At 41.4% G+C, this 20,771-nt stretch overlaps 1 protein-coding gene across 3 annotated transcripts in view; it reads left to right on the top strand.

Annotated features, from left to right (window-relative positions):
* The window catches only part of SPIDR (scaffold protein involved in DNA repair), a 193,852-nt gene that overhangs the window by 65,101 nt on the left and 107,980 nt on the right, over positions 1–20,771 (top strand). For all 3 annotated transcript variants that reach the window (XR_013234137.1, XR_013234138.1, XM_077352453.1), the window contains exons 6-7: positions 10,629–10,885; positions 14,641–14,741. Coding sequence is in view for 1 of the 3 variants with exons in the window: in XM_077352453.1 (XP_077208568.1) it covers positions 10,629–10,885; positions 14,641–14,741 (358 nt within the window). In the remaining 2 variants the exon portion in view is untranslated. The remainder of the gene's footprint in view (positions 1–10,628; positions 10,886–14,640; positions 14,742–20,771) is intronic.

Raw genomic sequence — 20,771 nt, 5'->3', positions numbered from 1 at the left:
CATGAGTTTCTGGTGCACGAGAGCAAACAAGGGAGAGCATTTTTTTTCTTGATTTAGAGTCCAAGAAGCTGGGCTGTTCCACCAGGGGAGATCAGGAGTTGAAGCCCACCCACTTGCTTGCCCAGGTTTGCTGTTCTCCCACGGTCTGGACCATTATTCTAACCAAAGTTAGAATAATAACTAATGATAACCTTGACAGACCACTGGCCACACTTTCAATAAGGTAGCTTCATGCCTTTATTGTGATTGCTATGTTCATTATTTTGCAATGTGAGAGGGGAGGTATTGTGTTTGGCTCTGCCTTCTGCTGTAGCCATTTTGAATTTGACCCCATGCCCTGTGGCAGCACCGTTTGGATGGTGCTTACCATTTGCTTGCAAAAATTCCAAATGTACCCATAGGCTCAAAAAGTTTGGAGATCTTCATACTAGCTTGGTGATAGAGTTACTTCAGACAGGCTACTAGATTTGTAACGAATTAATTGTTTGTGTTCTTGGTACATCACACTGTTCAGCACAAAACTAGGACTGGGAAACATTTAGTGCTAGTTTTTTGTCATAGAAATCCCTGCCCCACTCCCCAATCCCTCAACTCATATAGTTGGGAGGCCTCAACTTGATGCTCATACAATCCATGGCATCCATTGACACCTTTTCTGGAACCCACCAAGTGTATTAAGTGGGAGGGGTTAGATGGGGTTTTGGCACAGGAAAACTTCCAATTGGCCATTGGAAGTTTGATTGGCTGTGCAGATATTTAAGAGTAGTGTTTTGATAGCAGCTGCCACCATAGCACAAGGATCTTCACAGTGTGTCTGAAAGTAAGCTGCAGCAGCAATTTTGTGTGTGGGTTTGCCTCTAGGAGAAGCCATTGTGTGATTGAGCTATCACATTATGACAGATTTCCAGAAGTGTCTGCAGACTAAAAAAAGTTAGGAACTCCTGTCACACAAAGTATGCCTTGAGGGAGGGGGCTGTGCTGGCTACTCTGTCTATTTTTTTCATGGCAGCAGCATCCTTTGGGAACCTTCTTCCTGGGGTTTTTCTGTTAGCTAGAGAGCAATCCTCTCTGAAAAACGAATAATGACTGACCATGCGGCATGTAAATAAAGTGATTTTTAAGAACAGTTCAGCAGAATTATTTCCCAAAGGGTCTGGATTTCCCAGTGTCTGGATTTTATTCTCCCACTTTCAAATCCACAGTCTTTCCTCAGTGGCTTTGTTCCTATGAAACATGTCCCTATACACCATGACTCATTACAATATGCTCATACATTTCAAATTACATTAAAATTTAGGTTAATATAGAAAATAAATTAAACTGCAAGAATCCCACCTCTCAAGCTTCTCTCATTAGTATAATCAAAGTAATTCCTACAAGGTTTTCTCCAAACTGTTTAGAATAAAATACAGTCTCCAATTAGTCTATTTCTACAATATTAATACAATATTAAATGTCCATCCAAAGTTATAACTACTGAATAGTATCAAATGACCATCAGCTCCACCATTCATCGGAGGAATGACAAGCCCCAAGCTGTGTTCAGACCTGTAGGTCCCAGAATCTAAGGCAAATATATAAAAGCTTTCTCTTTGCAATAGTAAGCACGCAATATTGATGCATTGATGAACTGCCAAAGTCAACTGTTCAATTCCACCTCCTGCCACTGCCTCCTGCTACCGCTGTCTCTGCCCACCACTGCTGGCTGCCATTGCTGCCACTGCTGCTGCAGCAGCCACCAATCTGGCAACTCCGGGGAAGGGTCCAGGCAACCCCAATTGGGGTTGGGACCCCAAAGTTAAGAGCCACTGCTTTAAGGGGTGTTGTGAATTCTGTGTTGTCCATGGAATTTTCCTTTCTCAGACTGAGATCTATTGGGAGCCTCAGCAATAAGACCCAAGGAGATGATGACCAGTTATTATCTTTTGGGGATTTTCTACCAAGATCTAGAATTGTTCCAGCCAGATCTTAGTGTTAGCTGAATTCTATATAAACTTTAATTACGGTAAATACTTCATCAAATAGTAATAAGTCCCAATAACTAATATTTCAGTGATAGTTGTTTCCTGAGCTCTAACTCTGGATCCTCAGATCTATTAAGATTTGTGATCACTGTTGTTTCCAGTTTTAATTATCTATCTATGATGGAACTTATGCCTAGAGTCCTCTCAGTACCTATTTTTGGACCGAACATACCTAGTCAACACTAAAAAAAAATGTACAAAGTATACAATGTGGAGGAAGTGATATTGATTGCTACCTCCATGTAGAGATGATATCACTGCCCCAATATGATAAGGCTTTGAGCTTCTGGATGTGGTATCTTTTCTAAATCATAAAAGTTGTAACCACATTTTAAATAGCACTTAAATGCTGTTCTGACAACATGGGGGACTATAACTAAATTCTAATCTGATGAACTGTAAATTTCCACTGCATTTACATTATTTTTCTTCACTTTGTCCTAATGTGGCATATGATGTTAGTATACAGTGCAGTTACTATTGTGTTTGATAGAAGCACAACATCCTGAGGAGCTAATTTGCCAGACTGTATCCTCTTGCTGCTGAGAGTGTCAGATGATAAATGGGAAGATGAATTCATAGAGAGTCAACATGGCATAATAGACAGAGTACTGAACTTGCTTCAGAATTTGTAGTCATGAATAGTTGGGTGGTGAAGTAGAAATTTCTGTAACATAACACTTTTTAAAAAACGTCACTAAGAATCTGGTTTTCCCAGAATAATAATATAATCCTTTCCTAACTGTAACAATTGGTAGTAATCATTAATAAAAGCTTGAATAATAAGTATATTTGATTAGTCAGACTTTATACTTTTCCTTACTGTAATGTGCAGGCCATGGTAGTAGTGGTTCAATATGTTCAAACCAATATGTTTATTTACAATATACTGTTTTATGAAAGTTCCATGTAAACCACAAGGGAGGGCAGTATATAAATGTAAATAAATAAATGAGAGCACTCTGATCTGTAGTGCAAAAAGTGTGTGTGTGTTAAAAATATGAACATTTCCTATATCTGCCAATTAACCTTCCAGTTCTCATGTAATGTGTTTTTTTCCTTTTTCTTCTTGGTGCTGGGAGTTTAGTTGAGAATAAATCTGTAGGGGAGGAGGAGAGAAAGTGTCGTGTAAGTCAGCTGCACAACTGTAAAAAATCAAATCCTGCTTTAGATGTGTTTGAAGAAGGTTTGGGTATAAACATATAGTCTGGCATTTTTAATGCAGAAAATTATTTCACCTTGTTTAAAATAATATTCTAATTTGAATGTATATGTCACTGAAAACCTTCTGGGAGTAGTGTAAAGAATAGTCTTGCATGGGAAGCAGTGAAAAATATAGCAAGTATAAAGGCATTATTATCAGAATTATTTTGCAGTAGATGAATTTACTGTCTGGACTTGCTGTTCTAAGGTGGTGGTGGAGGGGAGGAACTGCAGATTTATCAGTCTTACTGTTTTGTTGTGTTTATCGTCCGGGTTAGCACTGCCCACACATTACTGTTTAAAATTTCACAATCTGAATGTTGCCTTTCTGTGGTTTTATACTTTGAAGAAAGCAGGTGTCATCCATAATACTTTGCATAGAACCAAAGAAGAATGAAAATATGATCATTCATTTTGGCCTGGCTGTAGGGAGATCCCATGGGTCACAAGATGAGCCTTTGATTAAGGACTGAGTTTCTCACCTGTCTAATCTTCTCTGTATCGTTCCAATTTTAGTATATGTGCTGCCGAAGCAAGCACTGAGTTTCTCACCTGTCTGTCGCATCAGGACTTGGAATGTAATTTAATTCCTGCATGATTCTCTAGTTTAATGCAGGATGAAGTATCATGGCCTACACCTTTGGCTGCATAAGGTCCTAGAAATGTGGGGAACTCAGAAGTGGAATTTATTTCCACATAAAGTCTTCTTCATTTTAGGAGTTAGATCTGTCATGGCAAGTTAGTTTAATACAAAGTTGTTAAAAATTTTGTTTCTGTGTTTCACATTTTCGAACCACCTTGTGAACTTTGGTGTAGACCCAGTTTGGTGTAGTGGTTAGGAGTGTGGACTTCTAATCCGGCATGCCAGGTTCGATTCTGCACTCCCCCACATGCAACCAGCTGGGTGACCTTGGGCTCGCCATGGACTGATAAAATTGTTCTGACCGAGCAGTGATATCAGGGCTCTCTCAGCCTTACTCACCCCACAGGGTGTCTATTGTGGGGAAAGGAATGGGAAGGTGACTGTAAGCCGCTTTGAGCCTCCTTCGGGTAGGGAAAAGCGGCATATACGAACCAACTCTTCTTCTTCTTCTTTATTATGGTAATGCAATATAAAATGAATTAATCATACTCTGTTATTTTAAAAAAAGCAGTAAAACATTCTGCATTACAATCAATTCTGTTTTTAAAATACCTCCCCCTTTCCCACCTCCTCGAGAACCATATTTGATCTTTTTTTGGGTGGGTCAACATATATGGTCATATCACCTGATAAGTGTTTAACAAATTTTAAAAAGATATAAAAAATTAAATAACTGTCACCCAATCTGGAAACCCTGTCAAGAAACCCTAGGGTTTAATGAAACCCTGGTTGAAAAAGCCTGCTGTAAGTTATTCATACCCATTCATGAAAGATTTCTTCCGTATTCCAAAGAATCATACTGTAACAATGGACATATGCACTAATAATTCATGTACAGTTAAATCATGTTTAGTCCTTCACATATCCATTGTCAACTACTTCATGTTATTACTACAAGCACAGTTATAACATTTTAAAAGCTAATAAAACTCTGCATTGGCCACTGTTGCCGAAGGACTCTCCCCCATATAGGATTCATAATTCTTGGGGTTCAAAGGCAGCTGTGTCTTTTTATCCCACCCAATCTGTTTTCCCTCCTGATTTGATTCATAAAGAATTCTGGGCACAAGTCAGAAATTAAAATAGCAGGTCCCTGCATGTAGGCTGATTAACTAGGAAATAAATCTACGTGAGGAAGAAGGAGAAAATGAGAAGAGCAACTACAAAGGTGAGCTCTGGACCAAGAAACAATTATAAATGTCAACATTTGGGAGGAAGACCCAGAAGGTAAAAAGCATATTAATATTTTTGAGTAGGTTGTGGTATGAGAAGTATATACTAGGTGGCATTAAGCCAGTTAGGTGTAGTGGTTAAGAGCAGCGGCCTCTAATCTGGAGAACTAGGTTGGATTCTCTACTCCTCCGCGCATAGCTAGCAGGGTGTCCTTGGGCTAGTTACAGTTCTCTTAGGGCTGTTCTCCCAGCCCCACCTACCTCACAGGATGCCTGTTGTGGGGAGAGGGTGGGAAAGGTATTTGTAAGTTGCTTTGAGTCTCCTTTGGGTAGTGAAAAACGAGGTGTAAAATACACCTTAAATATGAACATAAGGAACATAGATTTCTATCAAGGGAGAAAATTATGTAGCTGATGAAAATACAAAATGAGTTAATTAAGAGCATATAGTGGTGATGCATGTGCTCAAGCAATTGAGAGAAAAATAAGATGAGCAACAAAACTGAGAAGAAACTAGATGATTCAGAAATGAAATCAAAATATGGGATTGCCAAGAGAAAACTGGTTAATTTTTGTAAGGACCAGAGTAGAAGAACACACTATGAAGAACCAGGTTGTACAAAAATATGAAATGACATATATGAAGTAAAAGTTGAGTTGTGAACCTGAAAAACAACTTGTACTAGAAAATGGGGGAATAAATAATTTGGTGTTGTACAGGTTGATGTAGCTGGAAAACATCTAGAAAGTTGTTTTGGGGTGTTTTTTTCCGCCTTTTCTGGAATTTTTGGAGACTCTTATAATCTCTCATTGCTGCCTCCTTTTGAAGAAGGGCACAACTAGCTGTCATACCAGTGAGCTTAAAAGCTTAGAATTTTTAGATAGTAATTTTAAACATTATATTTATAATGCATTATTGGAAAGAAGCAGGTTCACTCACACAGTCTTACTAAACTTCATACGCTTTCCTATGTAAAATTATTGTAAGATTACTTAGAATTTGGCAAGTAATGAGTATTGGTCAAAGAATGGTCTAAATGTAAGAAACTAAATATTTTGTTTTAGTACTGCTAGAGTACAATCCTGAGCAGAGTTACACCCTTTCAAGTGTATTGAAGTCTATGGACTTAGGTGGGTGTAACTCCCTTTGGGATTCTACTATTGGATTGTAGAAATACCAGATTAATTCAAGTATCTGAAATGAAAACCTAAATAGGCACAAAAATATACTTATTAGTGATGTAAATGTGTTAAAATTTATCAGGTGATATGACCATATCTGTTCATTGTGACCTGCCCCCCTCCCAAAATGGCTTGGAGGGGGGTGGGGATTGTGAAAACCATACTTCCTAACCATATTCTGTGTGACTGCTCCACTTCTGGGGCTTCTTGAAGCCTGACAAATGTTTTGCAATGGTAAAAAAGTTGATTTAAGCCTAGAGTACTTTGAGAACTGTGGCAAAACTAGGTGAGAGGCAAGCATAGCCTAGCAAATATTCTTCCATTGCTGGTTTCTGCCTAGAGCAAAGCTAAATTTTAATCTGTACCAATGTTTCTCCCAGTGCTTCGCTATGAAAAGTTTTTAGTAATTGCATTCTATGTGTTAAAGCTAAATAAAGGACATTTAAGCAATGTTTTGGAATGTATATATTGAACATGTTTTAACTTTCTGGAAAACCGCCAAGCCATAAGAAAATATGTAAACAAAGGATTAGGGTTTTTTTTGGGGGGTGGGGCGGGACTTGGATGTTAAGAACATTAAAGGTGCTATTGTTGAAACAGACTGTTCTGTGCTAATGAAAATAGTTCTACTACGCCAGGGGGAAAATGTATTTATTTTCCATATATGATCTCAATATTTTGCACTTTATTTTAAATTGTTGTTGTTTTAATTGTGTAAGACAAGCAATATATGCTGGAAGTATACAGTTGAACAGGTCTAGTGGAAGACTCTGATAGGCCCATTATGCACGGCCGCCGAAATAGCAATTTCGGGTCACATGGAAAACGCAGAGGGGGAAGACGCGATGCACACCGGTTATGCACGGGGCGGGGCGCGACGGCGGCAAAACCCAGAGTAACCGATTATGCACGCGGCGATCCGGGCGCCTCTTCTGGTTGCGCCCCGGTCACCCAGAAGCTGCGCTTTCTTCCGCGTTTCGCTAACGCGGCTTTTTCGGCAGCATGCACCGAAGCTGCGGCCGGTTGCAGCCGGCACCGTGCGTTATCGGTGATTTTAGTCGCCTCCATTCCATCCCAAATGTGCGCTAAAACCCCCGTGCATAATGGGTCATAGAGTGGCATGTGATCACTCAACAAACCAGACTGGGTTCAGTCAGATTATTGGCTGGTGAAAAAGGGGGAAGAAGAAGAGTTGGTTTTTATACCCTGCTTTTCATTACCTGAAGGAGTCTCAAAGTGGCTTGCCATCACCTTCCCTTCCTCTCCCCACAACAGACACCCTTGTGAGGTAGGTGGTGCTGAGACACCTCTGACAGGACTGCTCTGTGAGAACAGCATAATCAGGACTGGGAGGAGCTCAAGGTTACCCTCCTAGCTGCATGTGGAGGAGTGAGGAATCAAGCCCGGTTCACGAAATTAGAAGCTGCTGCTCTCAACCACTATACCAAGCTGGCCCAGTAAGCATTCCCCAAGGATATATTTGTGGAGAGGGTCATAGGATCTGCATGAACAAAAGGCATATGGGATGAGGTCTGTAATAAGGAGGGGGATTTATATCCTGCCTTTCACTTGGGACCCAAAGTGACTTACATCATTGTCCTCTCCTTTGTTTTATCCTCACAACAACCTTGTGAGGTAGGTTAGGCTTAAGGTGTGTAACTGGTTCAAGGACACCCAGCGAGCTTCCATGGCACAAGTGGGGCTTCGAACCTAGATTTCCCAGATCCTACTGACACTTTAACCATTATGACCGCCGTTCCAGTGCACCGGGGTAAAAAGCCCCATCGTTCCCCAAGTACGCACGGGGGTGGAGCATCCTGGGTGCACCCTGGCCACTGTGGGGCCATAAGCGCCGGTAAGCTGCGGCAGCAGCTGGAGGGGGGGAATGGGGGCAGGGGGCCCTGATGTAGGATGGTGGGGAGCACAGAAGATTGAATGTGTCTTTTTGATTACAACATAAGATAATGCTTTGTGTTGGTCTAATTCATTGTGCAAGCTTGAAGGCTAATAGAGAGCCCCATCCACACAAAGTAGTTTATTACAGTCGATAATGGGTAGCCTGACTCAGAGTATTTGGCTGCTACATGTTAGTATGCTGCTTATTACATAAGCAAGTTGAGCCTCAGTGTACCGGCAGAGTTATAGGAGTGCAGCTCTGGACAGGGGGATAAAGGGTGGAGAATATACGATTAATTATCTCTTATGTTAATCTTATGTTAAAACACATACCACCTGAAGGGTCTTGGCTCATACCTGAGATATGCTAAACCTGTTGCTTCCTCTTATGCTGTTCATGGTTAGGAATATGTTAGACTTCTGCAACTCACTCTATGCAGGGCTTCCCTTGAGACTGGAGACTCCATCTGGTCCAAACAGGGACCCAGTGGAGAGCGGACATGACACTGGTCCTTGCCCAGCTGCATTGGCTCCAGATTGGAACTGGAATAGATTCAAGATTTTCGTGCTGACCTTCAAAGCCCTAAACGGTCTGTGACCATCTCACCTGTGGGACTTCCTCTCTCATTATGCCCCCCTCAAGAGCACTACAGTGCAATGACCAAAATCTGTTCAGGGTCGCTCGCCCCAGAGAGGTGAGACTGGCCTCAGCCAGGGCCAGGGTTTTTTCAGCCCTGGACCCAGTCTGGTAGAATGCTCTGCCAGCTGAAATCAGGGCCCTGTGGGATCTGAGATCTGCAAGGCCTGCAAAACAGAGCTATTCCACCAGGCCTGTGGTTGAGGCCAGGAAGATAACACCCATAACATCTAATTGGCTGGTCTCCCCTGAAGAATCCAAAATCCATCAAAACATAATTGGAAGATACATTTGCCCAAATACAGACACCTTCCTTAAGATTTAATCTCTAATATTAATATTTAGTATTTAACTAGTGGTAGAGGGGTTAGTTTGAATTGTTTTAATGTATATTATTATTTTAATGTATTTATGAATGATGTTACCCACCCTGAGCTTTGTGGGAAGGATGGGTGAAAAAATAAAGATTATGTTTTTTTTTATTACTTTGTCCATTGTTTACTTGTAGCTATGTTACAAGAGGTGGTTATATTTATATAGTAAGAACCTCTGCTTATATGTAGACATACTTAAGAGTGTTGGATAGTTTTCTGCTTTCATATAAAAATTGGGTTGATGATAAAGCAGTAAAAGGACAAAGGGATGAGCAGTCATTTATCTCAGGCAAGTTTGCTTGTAGTTTGTATCAGGCTTACTGGCAAGGCAATCTGGCTCAGGTGAATATACACCAGTAGGATGATTATTGAACTGCAAGCATCCTTCTGTAGCAGATGCACAAGAAGACCAGGAAGGAACTAAGCTCAGGCCTAAAAAAAATCCTGGTTGTGTTTATGATTAAAGTTATAATAAAGTTGGAGGGTGTCTCAATGACAAAATGAAATTTGATGTTTACACTGAAAAACTGTTCTTCTTAGTCTAAAACATCTGTGTGGTTTCTCCTCCTTTTCAGAGGTAGTCTTTTGTTGGGGGGGGGGAGGTTGCCCACTTTATTCCCATGAACCTTGATTGTCTGAAATACCATGGAGATATATGCAACTTCAAAATCTTTTGTAAAGTACATTCACATCTGTATCATACTGTCAGATCAATTGAGCTCTTATTTGTCCTTTCTTACTTGCAACAAGTGTTTAGAGTCTCATGCAAAGCAAGGTCTTTCCTAGTGCCTGGTAACTTGGATTCTTTACCTGGTGATATCAGAGATTGTGCCTGAGATATTATGCAAGCAAAGCAAGGCCTCTACTACTGAGCCATGGCCATTAGTTAGTTGGTCTTATATATACCCCACATTTCTCTACCTTAAAGAGTCTCAAAGACCATTTCCACACCAAAGGCTACGTGCCAGGCTGGAGTTTGAGCCAGAGTAAGTTGCTCCGCCTCATCCTGCTCCTGCACAGGGGAGCATTTGGCCCAGTACACCTTATCCACCCTGGATTTGTGTTCCCACATGGGAGCTGAAGCAGTGAAGTTCCCAGTGCAGAGCGGTCCAAAGCAACTTCAAGTGCCTTTCTTTCCTCTTCCCCCAATATTCAGCTTGTGAGGTAGGTGGGGCTTAGAGAGCTCTGAGAGAAGCATGACTGGTCCAAGGTCACCAAGCAGGCTTCATGTGGAGGAGTGGAGAATCAAACCTGGTTCTCCAGATTAGAGTCCTCCACTTAGTGGAGTCCACTATACCACGCTGGCTCTGTGATATAGAACAAACTTTACAGCAATGCAAACTAAAGCAGAATCCTTACTTTTGGCCATTATTTGGCTAGGTAGATTATGCAGGATGTTATTAGTAGTTTGTCCAATTGTATGTTTTCCTGTTCCTGATGACTCTGACAAATGGCTTGCTTTTCTGTATTTTCCTTATTGTATTTTCCTTACTGCAGGCAACAACTATAGAAATTTCTGAGTATTCCTCAGACAATGAAAATGTAGAAGAATGCCGAACTGAAACTACTGCTGATAATTTAGAATTGCCAAAAAAACTCAAGTTAAGTTTTGGATCAGGATCTGAGCTGGATAATGGAAGATCAGCAACCGACTGGTTAAAATCTGCTCAGGCTGTTCTGCAAACACCTAAGAAAAAGATAGACAAGAATCTGAAGGGACTAGATAATTCTGCAAAGAAACGAAAATTACTAAGGTATATATATATATCAAGTTTTAAATGTAATATTTTATATGTTAACCAGTACTGCTTCAACACTGCTTCAACACTGCAGACATCCACATAAGGGTTAAATATCTGACAGCTTTGTTTTGGAAATGAAGGGTTGTGCAATAAAAGTTAAGACTGTGAATCATCCCTGCAAGCTCAACTTAATTTTCAGAAGTTCTCTAGATGTTGAGATCACAGTATCTGTGTAGTTTTTCAAAGCATTCACACAACTAATCCCCATCCCAACAATACAATACATAATTGCGTAGATACAATCTCCCTTCACAACTATCTCATTTCTTTTTTCCCCATATCAATAAGTATTTGTTTGAAATCTTCCTGATATAAATATTTTAGCCTGTGTGAGGTGATACACAGTCTGGGCCATCCGTATCTGAGGGACTGCCTATCTGAATACATCCCTCGAAGAGTTCTTTGAACAGCCAATGCCAAATAGCTAGAGGTCCTCAGCCTCAGAGAAGTATGCTTGGCCTTAACCAGAGCCAGGGACATTTTGGCATTGGCTCACACTTGGTGGAATGAGCTCCCTGGGGAGATCAGGGCCCTGACATATTGTAGAGTTCAACATGGCCTGCAAAATGAAGCTCTTCTGCCAAGCCTATGGTCGAGGTGACCGGAAACAGCAGTTGAAACGTCTGGTCTGAGTCTCCCCCCCCCCCATGGGGCCCGTGTTTTTAAACTATTTATATTTTTAAAGTTTTTAACTGTCCTTCTATTGATTATTTATGCATCTTGGTTTTTTATGTTTATTATATTTTGTCCACTGCCCTGAGATGACTTTGTTGTGAGGAGCAGTATAGACAAAATAAAATAAAATAAAAATGATGTATTTGGGACACTCTTGGACCAAAGCCATGCCCTTTGTGATTTTCACACATATGTGCTCTCAGACAACTAAATCACCAAGTGAAAACTAAGGTGAAAATGATGTAAAGAGAACGAGATTGCTTCAAAGTGAAGACAGATGTAAAAGAGGGCTTATATTTTGTTCGTCTGTGGTGTGAAATTGCCTTTCTCCCGGCTTTGCAGACTGGCTAATCCCCTCACGGTTTGTGCAGAAACCCCATCATTTTCCTTCTCTTTAAAAGGACACATTTATTTGTACATTTTTCTGCTTCTTAAAATGAATTTTTAACCATTGCAAAACTATCTTGAGAACTGGAGCAGGTGTTATTCAGGATGGATGAAGCACTGACTGTCCAAAGTGGGCCAGTAATATCATTAGGCATTGTGTGAGGGAGTCTTGGGGAAATAACAACAATAATAATACTCCTTGGGTCCTCCAGTTCTCTTCATTTTTGTTTGCTTTAATGTCCAAACCAACACACTATAACGGGTAGTCAAACTGTAGCCCTCCAGATGTCCATGGAGTACAATTCTCATGAGCCTCTTGTAGGGGTTCATGGGAATTGTAGTCCATGGGCATCTGGAGGGCCGCAGTTCAACTACCCCTGCACTATAACATGCTCATCAAATTAGACTTGAAAACAAAGATCAAACCTTGGTTTCCAGGTTTTGTAAGAAGGACAAATGCAATATATAGTTTGCCTTTTCAGATGAAAAGGAAACCATACTTTCTAGTGAAAGAAAAATGCAGGAAGGAGTAAATGTGAATGAAGAAGGGAAGCATTACATTTGATCCAGATGACAACTGTCTTTTACATTTTCACTTGAAGTAGCTTGGTGCAAAGCTCCAGTCACAATTTCATGCTAATCAAAACTGGCCCCTTAGTGCTGATATTTGGCCAGTTCTGGCAAAGAAAGTGCAGCACACAGAGTGAATATATGCTTAATCCAACAGGGTGAATAGTACCTCCATGAGACTGTTCCAAGTTGGAAAAGCATTGTCATAGGGCAGGATTAAAGCTGTCCTTTCCCTGTTCTGAGCTCCCACAGAATCATCTAGTCCAACCCCCTGCTCAACGCAGGATCAGCCCAAAGCATCCTAAAGCATCCAAGAAAAGTGTGTATCCAACCTTTGCATATCCAACCCCCAGTGGCATGTCTATTTTGACCCTTTCTTTGTTTTTATCACCGTGAAATTAGGACCTTGGTTTGTAGTTTTGAACTAACATTTCTGTTTTGTGCTCAGGTTTTGTTAGCCAAAAACGTAAGATTTCGGGGGGGGGGGGAGTTTCTTATATTGTAAATTGTGGTTTGGGCTTGTGGTCAGGATTTTTGTCAGTTTTTTGTTGCAAACTTTAAGAAGAAAGATACCAAGACATTGAATGGCAGCACTGAATATTAGGCTACACTAGACTATGTTAGAGCTCATATGCGGTTGTTCGGATTTCTTTACAAGCTACCTTACTGCAATACACTTTAAAGTACAAGCTCACGTATTATCTACCTTTATACAGAGAAAAAGAAGTTAGTAGCAGGTAGGCAGATACATTTATGAAGTATTTACAAGTTTCCTTCATAAGTCTCTTTGGGCTGATGATTAATTAGTTAAGAGGGTATATGTGATTATAAAATGTTTTGAACTTCGGGGAAAATCACTGATAACGGTTGCTGCCGCCGCCAGTGTGGGCGCCTCCCGGCCCAGGGCTATGGATCTTCCGTAGCTTCCTGGGTAAGCCGGGGCTGTGGCGGGCTGGCGCTGTGCATAATCGCCAGTGCCAGGCCTGTCGGCCTGCCCAGCCCCAACCCTACGGTGTCCCTGTAGGGACATCACATGCCCCTGCGGGCTCCGCAGAACCCCGGAGCTGGCAGGGGCAACCCCCTGCCCCCACATTGGCATGCGGAGGGGGCTTGGCCCCCCCTCCCCTGGGCCGTCCAACCTCTCCCCCGCCACTCCGGCTTACCTCCTGGCCCCAGCGTTCAGCGCGCGTGTGTGCACTACACGGGGGCAGCCCAACATGCCCTGCCCCCATGCATACACAGGGAATGGCGGGGCATCCCGCCCCATTGCAACGGCACAGCAGCAGCGTGCAGTAGTTGCCGCCGTGCATAAAAGGCCTATGCCTTCAAATGCCTGCAGGATGGTTCACTGATTGGCTTCCTTAGGGCAGTAACGATGGGCAGTACTGAAGGAAACACTGCTCGCCTCCTACCTTCAGAACTGAGGGGATTTCAACAATGGCCTCACCTGAACTTTGAAATTATAAGTAGAGGCATTTATTCAACATTTCATCAGCTCAAATGACCTTTCTAATGTGGACAAGTTTAGATCTGAATTGTAGATACCAGCACTGCTACAATAGTATTTGAAGCATATTTACATTGCATGCCATTTTCAAATACTGAACTATTCCAGCCATGAACAACTTCTAGGCTGCTGAAAAGTGCACACTTGACCCAGCTTCTGAAATAAATCATGAGGTCAAGTATGTGTAAAAAGTATTTTGGGACACATGCTTGCCAGTGGTCACACATCTTCCAGTAATCTGCTGGAGGCTAATGGTCAAAGTATACTCAACAGAGAGTTGTGGCTGAAATTACACTCTTCACAAAGAGTTGCACTGACCCAAACAGTCCTCCTGAGCTGTTTTCAGATTTGCTCTTCTAATTCCTGGAACACAGGAGATAAATAATATAGGAAAAAAGTTTCTACTAAATGGAAGTCATACGCTGATTATGTTTGCATCATTTTGTGCAAGTGTATTTTTAGTGTCCTATTTCCTGTAGGGAGCTCAGAAAATGTATTTTACAGCTACCTTGTATCTGGGTAAAAGAATTGATCTTGGTATGATTGTATGATCTTTTGTTCACTGTAGAGGAGGACTAGCAGAACGATTGAATAGACTGCAGAACCGAGAGAGGGCTGCCAGTAGCTTTTGGCGACATCATTGTGTTTCAGATAATCAAACACCATCAGGTAAGAACCACTGCAGAAATGTGGCACTATTTTTGTGAACTCTTTTGGTTGTTATGCACATATTTTCTTCATCAGGACACGGTCAGCGAGGTTGACCAGCCTTATATCTGTCCAATATGACTATAGTAGTGAGAGATCTTCTGTTTCCTAACTAAGCTCTGTGGACCACTGCCAAAACAATATGCCTGTTCTTGTTGGTAACTTGATATTGTTCAGATTATACAGTGAAAAAAAGAAAAAAAATGCACTAATGTTACAACAGCAACATAATAATTGTCACCCTATTACAAAAACTTCTGATATTTTCAAGCAGATTCTCCAAACCATTCTCTAGCCATTGTGATCAAAAGCAACTCAAGATCAACTTCATCAAATCTAAAATAGTTGTATTTTCCAAATCCAGAAAGCTCACCCAAGTGGAAAATAAATGAACATTACATTGAGCAAGTGCACCACACCAAATATTTTCACCAAACATTGAAATGGGCCCTAGATTGAAAGCAAATAGGCTTGGGCACTTCGGCTGCCAAAGCAGCCATTCCAGCCCAAAGCAGCCAGCGCCGCAGCGCATGGGGGGATGGGTGGCGCCAGTGCCGGCGTGCCAGTTGGTACATACACGCAGGCACCAACTGGCACACCGGCACTGCTGCTGCCCCTCCCCCCACTGCACCGCAGTGCTGGCTGCTTCGGGTTGGAATTGCTGCTTTGGCAGCCCAAGCGTCCAACGCTAGAAGCAAATACCAAACTGCACAGATCTCGGGACAAATGCAATAGATAGATTCAACTTTTGTAAGGGAGGCCAGAACTTCCCTGCCGCTATTAAAATTTTTCAAACCATGCTAATCCCAAAACTTTTCTGTGGCCTACCAGTAGAAGAAGAAGAAGAAGAGTTGGTTCTTATATGCCGCTTTTTCCTACCCGAAGGAGGCTCAAAGCGGCTTATAGTCGCCTTCCCATTCCTCTCCCCACAACAGACACCCTGTGGAGTGGGTGAGGCTGAGAGAGCCCTGATATCACTGTTCGGTCAGAACAGTTTTTATCAGTACCGTGGCGAGCCCAAGGTCACGCAGCTGGCTGCATGTGGGGGAGTGCAGAATCGAACCCGGCATGCCAGATTAGAAGTCTGCACTCCTAACCACTACACCAAACTGGCTCTCTATGTGGTATAGAACTCACTGCAGGAATAGAGAGGCTGCAATCTGCCTTTCTTCGCCGATTATTGGGTCTCTCCAAATGCATCTCTGCTTAGACTATATACTTGGAGACCAGCGTCATCCAGCTGGCCTCTCAAGCCTGGCTGTGCATCTTTCAATACTGGCTTAGCCTGAACTACCTAATGTCTACCTAATGGAGCCTGGTCTACCTAATGTTATCTGATAATTTCTGTCACCCTTGTTCATGAAGATAAACAACTACAGTCAGTAGGCCTGTCTACTGAGCTTTTGGAAAACCTTGAAGAGAAACAAATCTTGGATATGCCTTTTCAAAATCTATCCTCTGGCAAGGAGGATCCTGGAGTATTTTGCATCCTTAACATTACCTTCCTTGAAACGATTTTTTATGCTTGCGAAACTAAACCTCCTAGCAGTGACTAAAGGTCGCTACCTCGACAGACTTTGTACGTGCTCGTTAAAGAAACCTGAGTCGGTGGAACACGTTCTGCTCTTTTGTGAGCAGCACAACCATCTTAGAGAACAGTCCATAAATCCTGTCAAGAGGAAGAACAAGATTCACGATCCCTCGACAATAGTGCACTTTCTCTTATCGGATCAAAACTCTCAAGTATCTGAAGCTATTGCAAAATTCCTCCAGAGGATTTTCATCAACTGAATTGGGAATGGGAAAACCTTCTCTTTTAACACAAATGCTTTGTTATGATTATGCCAATAAAGGTGCTTTGACTTTGAAGTAATGTGATTATGTATGATAATACTGAAGCTTCAGATCAGCAGTTGTAAAAATAATTGGTAATACCAACTTCTGGAAATTAGCAACAAATATTAAAAAAACACAAAATAAGCCCACTTCATTGGGTCTTAGAAGCCAACTGGGTCAACCCTTGTTAATATTTGGATTGGAGACTGCCTTCCACATATATGAATAAGGAAAAGGAATACAAAGGGAAGTCCTTTTGAATCCTACAGACCTTTCATTTGAGGCAGAGAGAACTGAGATTTCAGAAGTGGCCACTCTTTCGGTTACCAATCTAAATTTCAACATAGACAATTGCCAACAAACAATAAGAGAGTTGTACCATGAAAGAAGCCCTCTGCTTGACTCCAGGATTATGGGCTGCTTACAGGACTTTGCACACATTTGCGGGGAGACAAGTCCAGACTGTTGGGCCTTTTCAGTTGTGGAATTTGACAACAAAATACCTGCTGTATCCTTCCTTCACCCTGCTGTATCCCTTCTCTGGTATTGTTGTTTACTCAAAGAGCCAGCTTGATGTAATTGTTAAGAATGACAGCCTCTAATATGGAAAACCAGATTTGTTTCCCCACTCCTCCACATGCAGCCATCTGGGAGACCTTGAACTAGTCACAGTTCTCTCTGAGCTCTTTCAGTCTCACTTCAAAGTGTGTTGGTTGTGAAAAGAGAAAGGGCAGGTGATTGTAAGCCACTTTGAGAGTCCTGTGGATAGTTATTGTTCCTAAGACATTATAGAACTGGAGAGTGATTCTAAACCTTAGGCAGCTCAGTCTAAGGTTGTGGGTTTGCAGAAGAAAGTTCTGCATGGAATCCTCCAAATGTTATTCAGCAGGACAACTACCTAACTTTCTTTGACCACAAGGAGGCCTACCTTCAAGTACGTATGCATCAGTCATCCAGGAAGTACCTGTGACTTTCCTTCAAAGACAGCCATTACCAATGTATGGTAGCCTGTCCTCTTCCTCACGGGTCTTTACAAAGACCATGGTGACTTTGATAGCTGCTCTGAGACAAAAAGGGATTCATAAATAACCTTACATGGATGACATCAGGGTGAAGGATCTAAAGCTGCCCTGAGTCCTTTTGGGGGATGGCAGGGTAAAAGTTCCACTTAATATTTCTGGTAAGGCCTTGGAGAAGGAGTGTGTCTCATGGCTTATGTGCCACCCAGCTGTCCTGCCCCTGAGTGCCTCCTCCTCCAACTAGCTTGTCTGTCTGTCCAGCAGCCAGCCAGTCACCTTCCACCCCCCACCCCTGACCACCCCTCCTCCTTCCACTTCCCTCTGAGACTTGGAGGCTGCAGATCCCTGCCGCATGAGAGCTTCCCCTGCCAGTGAGTTCCCTAACAGCTGCCTGCAGTCGTTCCAGGTCCTGGGGAGAGGGGGAGGCTGTCTGCAGAGTTCTTCCACCCCACCCCACCCTAATCTGGAGCCTGAGTTTTCCCTCAAAACAAGTTCAGGGCATATTGAATACTCAAGCAGCCTGGCTGAGTTGGAGGAATTTAGACCAGATGGAATGGGCACTGAACAAACAAGTGTTCCAAGACGTCTTAAAATGTTTTGACACTCCAGTCATGGACTTGTTTACAACATCAAACAACTAACAAAATCCAAGATTTCTATTCACATTTGTAGCCTCTGCAGTGGAGGGAGTAGATGCTCTACCACCGTTGGCCACTAGGCCTATTGTATGCCTTCCCTTCTACTCCCCTAATTAGCAGGGTGCTCAGCAGGATATGGAAAGAAAATATGGAGGTAATTTTCTGGTTACCTTTTCATCCAAGTCATCTGTAATTCTTCAGACTGGTGCAGATATTGTTGGAGAATATCTGTCAGGGAGGATCTGCTGAATCGGACCCATCCAGCGATTCACTTGTGGACAGAAAGCACATACTTTCTCACTTTCTCAACCCCTTAGTGCTCTCTTCTGGAAACGTTCTACCATTGTTGGTGCCTTTTGGCAGTAGATCACTTGATGGCAACTCATAACATTGCTTTGTACCTTATGGTTCAGGCTGACTTACCTGACAAAAGGCAGTTGCCTGGTTTTTTTTTTTACTTTGATCTAGTTATTAGTTGTACCTCATCCTGGAAATGAAAGGGCTAGCTATGGATGTAATGAAGATCTGAGTGAACATGACTACATGTTCATTTGGTAACATGGTCTCTGTGAGATGTCTTTAAAAAACATCCAGAAAGGATACTTTAAATGTGGCAAAGAACCAGAATGAAAATAAAGGAGCAATGGTTGATTATGGCTTTAGTGTAGAGTATCTGTTTTGCTGCAGAGGTTCTGACTTAAATCCCTGGCATTTCCAGTTTTAAAAGATCTGGTAGTAGCTGATGTGAAAAACATCAACCTGAGAATCTGAAGAACTGCTGCCAATCAGAATAAATGGTACTTATTTCAGTAGATCAATGGTCTGACTTAGTATAAAACAGCTTTATATGTATGTATTCAAACTGCAGCTGGTCTAGAATGCAGTGACCAGATTGTTAACAAGAGTCAGCCGCATGGATTATATTATGCCAATTTAACATCTGGATTTGCTTCTAGTGTGTTTAAAGGCCAAATTTAAAGTACTGGCTTTTAACCTTTTAAATCCTAAATTTTCTGGTCCCAGGATATATAAAGGGTCCCTTACTCCAAACAAACCTATCCATACTTTAAAAACTTCCTCAGAACACTTTCATGGGCTCCTGCTGTTTGAAGCACATTTACAGTTTATGGCTATATGGGAAAAGTAGGTTATAAATATTTACAATTGCAAACCCAAGGTATATTGGCCATTCATATTAAACAAACAATATTTGCTCCAGTGACTGATGTTGTGAGTATACAGCACTGAAATATTAGAGTATGTAGTGCTAAAATACTGCTAACAATCTTCTTATATAATAAGCATTCTAAATGAAAATATAGAAAATGAGAAATGAAGAATATAGCTTATCTCCTAATAGCATTTCATAATCATAACTGTATGACGAGCAAAATATTTTATATCTTCTATTCTTTAAATTTGATAACGGAAAGAGGGGAGAGAGAGGTAATAGAGAAAAAGGGAATTGGGAAAGGAGAAGAGGAGGAAAGAAAAATTACCAAGAAATAAAAAAAATAGAAAGCAAGGAAAAAGTATTTATACATTTATTATATTACTATTAAATTATATTATATTATATTAAAAGAAAGAAAGGGGGAAATCCATGTGTATATGGGTTTAATTGTGTTGGCTTTTAAGAGTCTATTTAGTTTGTTGGCTTTTAAGAGTCTATTTTAATATGTTATATTTCACTCCCCCCCCCAAAAAAAAGCAAAATAAAAAAACTAAAAGAAGGAGAGGCTTGCCCAGGAGCTGTGTTCTGGTTTTCCAAAATAGTTGTCAAAAATGACACTTGGATAGAAAATATCCACAATTTATATATTCCTGTTAAGCTGTCTGTTTATTGAATCTGTTGGATGGCTCCCTGTTTTGTTGCATTATACCAGTGCCAAAGCCTCAATTCCTTCAGGCAAAATAGGCTGCTATGAGACTCCTTTGGGTAATGAAAAGTGGGGTACAAAAACCACCAAGAGCCAGCTTGGAGTAGTGGTTAAGACCAGCGGACTCTAATCTGGAGAACTGGGTTTTGTTCCTCACTCAGAACTCCCTCAGACTCACCTACTCACAGGGTATCTGTTGTGGGGAGTGGAAGGGATGGCAATTATAAGCTGCTTTGAGATTTCTTCAGATAGCAAAAAGCAGGATACAAAAAATGGCTCTTCTTACTATGCCAACAGTAAAGCAAACAGTAAAATGTTTTAACAAAAAGATTGATTAAATATTTTCCCTCAAATTAAATAGTTATTGTTTTAATCTTACAGAGTTTCTTCGTAAGTGAGTAGTGTGATAATATTCTTCACAGAATGTATCTAACCATATTCAAAGTATCTAAGCCACTTTTTAGATTTAGGAGTAAACCTAAGTGGATCTACTCAGATGTAGGTCCCATTTTATTATGTGGAGTTTAGTTCTGGGAAATAACAGATGTTCAAATGTTGACTTTGACTTGTTTTGTGCACAAAGTACCAATATTAAAACATTTGCCTTGGCTACTAGTT

The sequence above is a fragment of the Paroedura picta genome, chromosome 9 (genome assembly GCF_049243985.1).
Source record: "Paroedura picta isolate Pp20150507F chromosome 9, Ppicta_v3.0, whole genome shotgun sequence".
In the NCBI taxonomy this organism is placed as follows: Eukaryota; Metazoa; Chordata; class Lepidosauria; order Squamata; family Gekkonidae; genus Paroedura; species Paroedura picta.
This window is presented reverse-complemented; position numbering and strand designations above follow the sequence as displayed.